Source organism: Acartia tonsa, chromosome 9 (assembly GCF_053477335.1).
Source record: "Acartia tonsa isolate MP-2025a chromosome 9, ASM5347733v1, whole genome shotgun sequence".
In the NCBI taxonomy this organism is placed as follows: Eukaryota; Metazoa; Arthropoda; class Copepoda; order Calanoida; family Acartiidae; genus Acartia; species Acartia tonsa.
This window is the reverse complement of record NC_137268.1, coordinates 3,647,039-3,658,359: the sequence shown is the minus strand read 5'-3', so window position 1 is coordinate 3,658,359 and position 11,321 is coordinate 3,647,039. Positions and strand designations below refer to the sequence as shown.

Genomic DNA, 11,321 nt, shown 5'->3' with positions numbered 1-11,321 from the left:
TGTATGTAACGAAGGATCTCACTAACCCTGAATGGATAAGGTTTTCGATTATAATGTAGCTCCATATAGGTCATGGGAAGCTTTATTACTATTTTGGGGAAGGGTACCACCGACCTCCCGACCTCTCAAGAGAAAAAATACCCTCCTCCCAAAAAAAATTTGAAAACCTACCTAACCACCCCCCACCTACCTTAAGTGCCTCAGCTGCTAGTTTGAATACAAAATATTTAAGAATTAAATATTGTTAAATTGTCATATGTTTGGCTTAAGTCGAGGATACATAAATTGTTTTATTTTAATTCTATATTATTTAGGAAGGGAGGGGACATTGGACTGTAAATTAAAATTAACTCCGAAATTTTTTACAAATATTAATTTTAATATTTAATAATAATATCATTACAATAAAAAAATTCAGAATGCTGATTTGTAAATTAATATTTATTATAAAAAGATTTTTAAAGAAAAAACAGCAATACAATAATAATAATTGCAAAATGTAAAATATATTTTCTGCTGAGGTTTCTGCTTATTTCAAGGATCAAAGAATTATTCAATAAGCTTTTAAATTATAACTATAGAAATTTGTAGATTATAAAAAAATAACCATCATTTAGTCAACTAATAAAATTACCATAAATTGGGCTTTTGATAAAATGAATATATCAGATTGATATTTTACTAGCGGCTAAGCCCCTAGAGGCCTCTAGGGACACGTAATATTGTTTCTTTTCAATCTATTTTAAATTCAGCTATTTTTTTTGTCGATTTCTCTGGGGAGGGTGGTGGTAATTTTCCCTAAAATAGTTATAAACTTTCCAGGGACCTATGAAAAGCTACCCTGTTTAGGAAAACCCGATCAATTCAGCGGTTAGCGAGATCCTTCGGTACAAACAAACAAACAGACACACAGACAAACAAAAAAACATCCTGTTACTTTAATATAAGAATAGAACTCAATTTTTATAGTAAGATTTAAGGCTTTAGCATCTTAACATTTGCACGCCACTAACCCTTTGATTGCATTACCTTTATCTAAAAGTCCTACCCAGGTAAAAAAGTTATTATGTCAACAAAAAGTAGGTAGTCCTAATGTCATACCATCGATATGTTGATACTATGTCGCCATGACCATATTCATAGTCGACAACTAGTCACAGGTCTAGTCATGTAGGAAGGGAGGAAACAATGGGCTGTTTATTAAATCAGTCCCCCAGGGGCGACCAAGCTTTTTTTTGGGGGGGGGTAAAAAATTTAAGGGGTGGGGGGGTAACTGGCGCGCGAAGCGTGCCGCAGATTCCCCCCCCCCCAAAATTTGTTACCCCGGGGGTAAAATTAGCTTGGGGAGGGTAATTACCCCCCCTGAAATCTGTTGGCAGGGGTAAATTTTGTTTCCCCCCCCAAAAAAATTAACCCCGGGGTAAACATTTTTTTTTGGGAGGGGTAAAAAAAATTTGCGGCACGCTTCGCGCGCCATTTTACCCCCCCCCCCCAAAAAAAAAAAAAAACGAATTACCCCCCCTTAAAATTTGTTTACCCCCCCCCCCCCCCAAAAAAAAAAAAGCTTGGAATTGTTTGGGGGGGGGGGGGTAAATACAAATAGCATTTTTATTTGTTCCTTTATTCCAGACTTATTCTAATAAATAGTAGTATTCATACAATAAAGTTTATTCGAAGGAATTAAAATAAAAAAAGGACAAAACAAATTTATCTATGATATTATTTGCATTAAATCCTTGCATAAAAGTAACAGGTATCTGTTTGTCTGTTTGTACCAAAGGATCTTGATAACTGCTAAACCGATATGGTTCTCCTTTACATTGTAGCTACTCATAGGTCCAGGAAAGCTTTATAATTAATTTGGAGGAGGGTACCATGACGCTCCCAAGAGAAATTGGTCCTAATAATAAATGAACCCCACTATTTTTTTTAAAATAATTTTTTAAAACAAAAATGTTACAACACTTTTCAAATTCAACAATAGTTCATTTACAAAATATATCTAAATTCATTTTAACTCTTTTATATAGTTTGTATAAACTCCTAACAATAATTGCTTATTTTTTTGTTGATCTGCAAATCCCTATTGCTGAATAAAGAGTTACAAATTAGATTTACAATTGTTTAGATTTTCTGCATTGAACGTTGTTTGTCATTCTTGAAATGCAATTCTTTAACCCTTAACAGTGGGGCCCCTTACCGCACCTTTATCCTACCCCTATTCTCTCAGCTCCTAGTAGAGCTAGAGGGCTGAAAGTTTGTGAGCATGTCCCCTGTTTAATAAAAAAATTTCCAACTACTTTCAGTAAAAGTATTTTGCTTCCTTCACCCTTCTATTTAACAACCTATGTTTTCAGGTTCATTTTACTTAATTTTTTTTTAAGCTAGAAAACGGCAGAGGCGGATTTTCATGAAATTGCAGTCACAGAAGCCATTTAAAGATAGCTAGAGACCTGAAGAATTAATACCTCCAGCAACATACCTGGAACCTAAAATTAATTTGAATGCCTATGTTTTAAATGTACTACAATATTACTCTCAGTTATGTGTCATAACCATATTCAAAAAGTAATATAGCCCTCTATCTTTCAAACACAGAAAACCGGTATTTTTTTCAGACCTCAAAAAAGAAGAACAGGTTTAGAGCCACTTGTTTTCAAGTGTCATCAAACATAAGTAGGGGGATTTTCAGTGCTCAATAGGTTCTTTTAAAGAAAGCACCAGTATCTGCGCTAATTTAAAATTTAATCTGCAAGACCAAAATGATTTAAGAATCTAATGTTTTTGCTGATAGGTGGTTTAAATAATAAAAAAAATATTGCTAAAATATCATAAATTAAACATTATATTAATAGTCGGTTATTGAGATAAAGAGATAAAAAATCTCGCATACGGTTATAACACAAATAAATAAAAAAGCTACAAGTTTAAAACATTGTTTCCTGACTCCCTAATAAACTAGAAAGGGAATGAACATTGCGCTGTTTGTTACACTAGTCCACAAAGTTGGCTCAACAACTTTTAGCATTTTAATTAAATTTTGATTAGTTGGTTCATTAAGTTCAGTGTCAAATCGTTTCAAACACTAACTGTAATGTATAGAATGGACATTTTTGTAAATCATCTTTGGAGATGTACATCAATTTATCTGCCTTTTTCTTATCCCTTTAGATCCCTGCAAATAAATCTTGTTTACATGTTCAGGAATTTCAATAACCTCCCTCTTTCTTAATTTTGGGAAAATTCAAATTTGAGAGCACAAAATATATCAATAAATGAGTTCCATGTTAGCAACCTAAATTTACAACAATTTTTCCTTTGTCATAATTACCACATAAATTAGATTTTGTTGGATTTACATATTACATTTTCTCTAGATAAATTTTATATTTTTAAGAGCGAAGCTTTTCTATAGTTAGGGTCGGTCGGTCCGTACGTCCGTGACGGATAGCTTTTTTCATTAACTTTTAGTAACTTTATAATCGTTACCAAAATGTCCGTATGTCCATTTTAATTTTTTTTCTCACTTTTTCAAAAACAAATTTTTAAGTGGCTTAATTATCCGATTGATCCGGTTTTTGGTATCCAGATTCCTGGGACAACAAAGTACAATATTATAAGCAAATCATCTATATAATTAAGTCATAAAAATTTAAGTATGCCATTGTCCATAAACATTATCCTGTATCAAGCAGTTTTTTAATAAATTTACTTGCAATTTGTTTCGATTTTGGACATTTATATTCTGATTATTCATTTCTGACACTCTATAAGTTTTAACGTTCGTTTTTCCTATCAAATCAGAGCTTCGCTTTTATGAATGTTGTCATTCTTGTTATCTTATTCATTATATAATACCATTACTCTCCTATATATTTTTGCCTGTTTGCAATAAAAAAAAATATAAATATTGCAAATTTTTTAGTGCTGATTTTATGGAGAAAAAAAAACTATTTTTATCATTGTTAGAAAAGAAGATTGCATAATCTATTACAAAGCAAATTTCACATAGGTCGTATCAGCTTGAAAAACAACAGTAGTCTGTGTTACTACACCCACCTAAATGTCAAAACTCAATAATTTGATTTAGAGGGGGGGGGGAACATTTCCACACCCTCCTGGCAAAACCCTGTGCACGCTATATAACTAACATTGATATTTTTCAAAGCGAAGCTTTTCTTTCATTAGGGTTGGTCCGTCCGTCCGAAAGGATTAGCTTTTTTCGTTAATTTGGACATGTTAAAATTATCCTATCGATTTCAAACTTTGCATTATGATTCTACTAGCGGCTTCGCCCCAAGAAATTTGGTCAAACTAATTTTTTGTATTTTAGATTTAAAAGAAAATTTTTTTAAAATTTTTTTATAGGGGGGGGGGGGTTAGTCGACCCCACTATTTTAATTTTAGTTTTAAAAAGTTGGCCGGTTGGGGGTGTCCCACCCCCCGAGAAAATAGTTATAAACCTTCCCGGGACCCATGAGAAGCTACCCTGTAAAGGAGAACCCGATCGGTTCAGCGGTTAGCGAGATCCTTCGCTACAAACAAACAGACACACAGACAAACAGACAAACATCGTTCTACTTTGTATTATATATAGATCACTTTGTCCGGGTTTCCATTCAAGTTTTTTTGTGCCTCGCTAATAATGGATGCTGTCAAACTTGTTACTTACTAAATAAATACAAAAAAATTCCAGAAAATTGCGACACTAAGATTCTTTTCAATTTATATACATACTAGCAGCTTTGCCCCATGAGGTTTGATCAAACTAATTTTTCGTGTTTTAGATTTTAAAGAAATTTTTTTTTTTTGGGGGGGGGTTCATTTTTTTGGGGGGTTAGAGGTGTGTCACCCCTTAAGAAAATAGTTATGAACCTTCCCGGGACCTATGAGAAGCACCCTGTAAAAAAGAACCCGATCGGTTCAGCGGTTAGCGAGATCCTTCGCTACAAACAAACAGACAGACAGACATCGTTCTACTTTGTATTATAGATTGTTTAAACACAAATATCACAATCAAGTTTTTAAAATACGACACATGTGGCCTTAAGCAGATTGAGTAAAAATACACACACAATTATTTATTACAGTAACATCAAAAAAGTGAAGAAAAATTTTTTTAAAAATAAACATAAATTTAGTTATTTAGTTAAAATTATTGTGCCATAATTCATTCTAAATAATACAACCACCCAATTTTGGTAAAAAAAATTATTTATAAAATCTTATATGGGGGTGTACTATGTTTTTATGAGAATTTTCGGGTTTAGTTCCTTCGTGACAAGGCCTCTTAAGGGGCGTTTCATCGTATTTTCACATAGTTTTTCTCCTATTTCTAGCCTATGTGGGGGCTCCAACCCTGCAGGGCCAATTGCCTAACCCTGCGGGGCAATCACCTCACCTAACATAAAATAACTATCAAAGGCTACTGTGAAAATACAATGAAACGCCCTTAAAGAGGCGTTGCCATAAAAAAAAATTACTATACCCGAGGTATCCTCATGCATTAAAATAAAATAAAACTTTTGAGAAGCTTCTCTGCAAAGAAGAGCTTTATTTATCCACTGGTTAGCTCGTAAGACTATTTAGTACAAACAATCTTGTTTCTTGTACATAATTAATCTAAAAAGGATGAAAACAATAAATGTTTGAGTATAGATGTATAATCCAGAAAGATTCCTTGCCCAAGTTGTGAAGGCCCCTTTCGTCTGTAAGCAAATTACTTTTTGTTTTTTTTTGTAGGGAATCAGCGATGTTTATATTTCCGACGCTATTAGCTAATTTCAAGACACAATACAAAATCGGGATTTAATATCTAGATAGGGTTGATACAAAAACAAGGATGACAACATCCATAAAAGCAAAGCTCTGAAACGGTAAGACAAACGAACATTAACATTTGTAGATTGTAGACTGTCAGAATTGAATAAAAGGAATATAAATTTGTATAAAAGTCGAACGAAACAAAATTGTAAGTAAATCTGTTGAAAAACTGCTTAAATGCAGGATATTGTTTAAGGACATACTTCACTCATAACATTGTACTTTGTTGTCCTAGGAATCAGTATTTCAAAAATAGGAATCATCATGCAAAGTTTGAAATCAATAGGTCAATTCTAACATGCCTAAATTAACGAAAAGAGCTAACCGTTACGGAGGTATGGACGGACGTACTAACCATAATTATAGAAAAGCTTCGCTTTAAAAAACTCACTATGTTTAGCTACAATATATTACACTAGCGGCTACGCCCCTATAGGCCTCTAGGGCTAATTGAGGAAGGGAGAGTCGAATTTGATAACCCAATTTATTATTTTAGATTTGAAAAGAAAAAGTAAAAGAATTTTTTTTTGTGGGTGGGGGGATTTTTTTTAGGGGCATTTTCTCATTGGAGGGTGGTTGTATCGTTCCCCAAAATAAATATGAGCGAAGCATCTCTATAATAAAGTCCTTAAATTGTAAGTATGTCCTTGAACAATATCCTGTATTTACGCAGTTTTTCAACAAAGAAGGTGTATCAACTTTTTTTTATAGCTAGCCGGTTCTTTTAGTAAGTAGTAGATGTAAAATTTTTCATAGAATTCAGATATGCAATCGGTTTTTTTGTAGACCTCTTATTTTTTAAGTAATTTAAGTTTAAAAAAAAAAAATTAAGTCGATTTTAAGGTACTAAAATGCAACAAAAAAAAGAAAGAAAATGGCCATTATGAACAAAAATAGTAAGATCTTTAATATGACACCTTACTTTTTCAATTCTGTCAAGTAATTATTGAAAAAAATCGATTTTTTTAAACCCACGAGAATAAAAACTTTGAACTTAATTTTATTATTTCACAGATAAAAAAATATGGGTTCATATATACCTTTAGAATCAGAAAAATATTACGAATTCATTGTAAGCAAAATTGAAAAAAAAAGTTTACAATATAGTATATAAACTACAATAAAAGGAATTATATGAAAATATCATATTATATTGTACAGGCAACGTCTTAATTCTTGAATTGAGTATAAAAATGGGAAGGGGGTAAAGAGGGGGTAAAGAGGGGGTAAAAAAGGGAAGACGATAGTGTTGCCTGAACAAAAAATACAATTGGCCATTTGTTTAATTTTTTATTTTTTTACTTTTTTTCAATTTTGCTTACAATGGATTCGTAATATTTTTCTGATTCTAAAGGTATATATGAACCCATGTTTTTTATGTCTGTTTGAGAAAATATTTAGGTCTAAAGTTTTTATTAAACCGAGGTTAAAAAAATAGATTTTTTCAATAATTACTCAACAGAATTTTAAAAGTAAGGTGTCAAATTAAAGATCTTACTATTTTTGTTCTTACTGGCCATTTTCTTCTTTTATTTTGTTGCGTTTTAGAACCTTAAAACCGACTTAATTATTTTTTTTAAAAACTTAAATTACTTAAAAAATAAGAGGTCTACAAAAAAACCGATTGCATATCTGAATTCTATAAAAAAATTTACATCTACTACTTACTAAAAGAACCGGCTAGCTATAAAAAAAAAGTTGATACACCTTCTTTACTTACAATTTTGAAACTACTTTTATACATTTATATCCTTATTAATAAGTTCTGACACTCTACAAGTGTTAATGTTTGTCCTACTGTTTCAGAGCTTCGCTTTTATGGATGTTGTCATCCTTGTTAATATTAATTTCTTTTTAACTGAGCTATTGGTACAAATCCTCAAACAATATCTTCTCATAAGGTTCTGTCTGCATACAAATTACTATGAACTAACTGACTATAAATGTCAAAATATCTTATTTAATTTTTTTTAATGAATGCCATAAAAAAATGTTTTAACAAATCTAAATTATAGTTTAGAAATCTAAAGAAAATGGGGAGTGGAGACACTATAGGTGGTCTGCCTAAGTATAAGGTATTTTATAGACTTTATGGTGGAGGGCTTTTTTTGTTTGGGGGGGGGGGGTAAAATTTTTTTAAGGGGTTGGGTAATTTGGTATTGGGGGGGTAAACCCCCTCCCCAAAAAAAAAAAATTAATCCAGGGGTAAAATTTGCTTGGGGGAGGGGGGGGGAATTACCCCCCCTTCCTGAAATCTGTTGGCAGGGATATATCTTTTTTACACCTCCCAAAATTTACCCCCAGTGTAAATTTTTTCTTTTTTGGGGGGGGGGTTAATTTAATGATTTACCTACCTAATAATGAAATACTATTAAATAATTAGTAGCAAAAATGCGCGCAAAGCGTGCCAAAATTTTTTTTGATAGGTATTTTTTATTTGAGGTGGTGGTATTTACCCCGTCCTAAAAGGTTGGGGTAAATTTTACATAGTGGGGTGGGGGGGGTGAAATAAAAAATAGTTTGGGGGGGGTTAATTACTCATTTACCACCTCCCCTCCTTAGACGTCCTTGGGGTGAGGGTATTTTACATAGGGGGGGGGGGGGTAATCACCCCTTCCCTTCCTTTGGACGTCCTTGGGGTGAGGGTATTTGTGTTATGGTTCAAATATCTGATTTTATATTGGTATATTAGGTAACATTTTTTCAAACAGCGCAAATAGGTTCTCAGCCATAGGGAAAAACTGTCTAGCATCATATTATATCCAGTTTTCTACAAATAAAAAATTATACATTCATGAGATTAAAACCCGATTTTAAAGCCCGTGCCTATGGCATCTCAGGGCTAAAAAATGGTTTTAATCTTATAACTGTACATTTATATATCCGCGGAAAGTTGTTTATAATAAGATTAAAGAAATAACTATTATTTTAGGTTCACCAAGGATTGTTTAGTTTGCAACCAAGAGCATCCATCAAGTTTCTTATGATTGCCATTTTAATGGTAAAGATTCAGGTACATAGGTTATCTATTACTATTTAAATTATCTTATTACACTTATTTTAATTTAAATAAGAATTTATTGATATATTTTCAACAAATATTGTTTAACTCCTATAATTTTTATTGGTAGGAGGTTACAACGTAGGGTTACAATCACCATCAAAATGGGCCTAACCCTCTAATTTAATTTACATTTGAAATATAAAAATAATTTTAGTTATAAAAAAAATAATGACACAATTTTGTCAGTGGGAGGGTGAAAAGTATCAATGGGGGGGGAGGGGGGGTGATGGCATTTGTGTATAAACCACTGAAAAATTTACTTAATTTATATGGAAATTGTATAGAGGAGGTATGCCTGTTTAGTACTTCTGGGTATAGTTGATAACAATATAGAGAAAGTCATTTGAACTAGGTCCAAAGTCCACTAACATCCCCTAAACTATAACAGGCAATCAATACTTTGGTATTCCCAACAGTGTGTAGTGATGATTGTGCCAATTTTTGGCCAATGCATTCTCCTATTTTTACTATTAATATTGCCCATCTGAAATAGTACCAGAATAGATAAAACTTTTAATGTCTTAAAATACAACCCAGATTTGGACCCATTATCAACACCATTATGCTATAATAATAACACAACTATGTAGATTTAGTTGAACATTTTATTCTTTTAAATGAAAACTGTGTAATTGCATACCCTGTTTCAGGAAACAATTGGAGTAACTGTGGGAAATGGAAATGTGTTTACTGGTGAAGTTAGAAATCATGTCCCTTTAGGTAATGGTACCTTTACCATTGACCAGGGAACTAAATTTACAGGTTATTTTGAAGATGGAAAGATGACTGGTCAGTTTGTTGTTGAATATGTTAGTGGGGATGTCTACAGAGGAGATGTAGATGAAGATGGAACAAGAGAAGGAAAGGGTGTTTACAACTATGCTAGTGGAGACAAATATGATGGAGAATGGAGGAATGGTAACAGGACTGGCCAGGGAATCTTTTACTATGCTGATGGAGACAAATATGAAGGACAATACAGAAATAATGAGAAGCATGGTAAAGGCATATTCACCTGGGGTCCTAGATCAAAGTGGGCTGGAGACAAATATGAGGGGGAATGGAGAGGAGGTTACATGACTGGCCAGGGAATCTATTACTATGCTAATGGAGACAAATATGAGGGGGAATGGAGAAGTGGCTATAAGAATGGTCAGGGTGTGCAAACTTGGGGTTCAGAAACAAAGTGGGCTGGAGACAGATATGAGGGGGAATGGAAAAATAATTCCATAACTGGACATGGCATTTACACCTGGGGTCCAGAATCAAAGTGGGCTGGAGACAGATATGAAGGGGAATTTAACCAAAGCAAGATTAATGGCTGGGGGATTCGCACATATAAGAGTTATAAAAACTTTGCAGAATTTGATGGAGAATTTATCAATGAAATTAGAACTGGTTATGGAAAGATGGTTTACACAGATAAAGGTATTTATAATGGCCAATGGAGCAATTTCAAAAGAGAAGGAGAGGGATTGCTGTTATGGCCTAATGGAACCTGCTTCTATGGACAAATGAAGAATGATGAAATTTATCATGGACTGTCAATGACACCAGACCTAATTTTTTCCTTTCCCCCATACAAAAATGCAACTTTCAATAGAAAAGGTTTCAAAGTTGCCAACTTTACTGGTGGTGAAATTGAATGTTTTCAAGAAGATAAATCAACATCTTGTTACAACAAACCTAACAGCACTGACACCATGTACTTTGGTAGTCCTGTTCACTATTATGTAGGGGATACAATCACAATTAGGAGAAGTAGGATAATGGATGGATTTGGAGAATTTGGACTTGATGGTAGCTTCTACATTGGGGAGATGAAGCAAGGAATTCAAACTGGCTTTGGCCTCAAGAGTGAACCTTTCTTACCTACACTGATTGGAACATTTGTAGATGGTAAACTAGAAGGAATAGGAGCTTCCATTTCTTATTCAGCCAAGCATAGAGTTGTATATTTAGGGGGGTACAAAAACGTTAAGCCAGATGGTCCAGGTATTTTATCTATCCAGATGGTGAAAAAGTTCTTGGATACTTTAACAAAGGAAAGCTTGATCATACCAAGAAGCCTATATATCTACATGCTGATGGAACAAGAGATAGTCTGATTACAGTCAACCCTTAAACAAACTGCTTAGTCAGTAGATCATAACCTTCACTATAAAACCCACCACTTGATTCTGATGGCGACCCTGGACCAGAATATGGAATATGAACAGCCAACACAACTACATCATTATACCTTAAGCAATAGAAAAGCAAAATAACTTGAATGAGTTAATTATCAACTTCTATCAAAGAAATAATTTTTACTGTATTTTCAAACATAAAACAATCAAAAGATAAAAAAAATACACCTAATTTAAATTCAAATTTAAAAATGGTTGGTCTTTTTGTCCTATTATGATTATTTTGCTTCTTCATTGCAAGTACT

General features: G+C 33.2%; 1 protein-coding gene across 1 annotated transcript; it reads left to right on the top strand.

Moving 5' to 3' along the window:
• The first annotated feature begins 7,842 nt into the window (after positions 1-7,842).
• Positions 7,843-11,321, top strand: LOC145328033 (uncharacterized). Its single transcript, XM_080171584.1, has 3 exons — positions 7,843-7,898; positions 8,756-8,836; positions 9,538-11,321. Exons 1-3 carry the CDS (start codon positions 7,857-7,859, stop codon positions 10,993-10,995), a joined length of 1,581 nt encoding a protein of 526 aa, XP_080027710.1. The 5' UTR covers positions 7,843-7,856; the 3' UTR covers positions 10,996-11,321.

Excerpts from the sequence above, each read along its gene's own strand:
- LOC145328033 (XM_080171584.1), top strand. The coding sequence starts at position 7,857 with ATGGGGAGTGGAGACACTATAGGTGGTCTGCCTAAGTATAAG. Across the intron at positions 7,899-8,755 it reads GTGGTCTGCCTAAGTATAAG|GTTCACCAAGGATTGTTTAG; the intron begins GTATTTTATAGA and ends CTATTATTTTAG. Across the intron at positions 8,837-9,537 it reads TTTTAATGGTAAAGATTCAG|GAAACAATTGGAGTAACTGT; the intron begins GTACATAGGTTA and ends ACCCTGTTTCAG.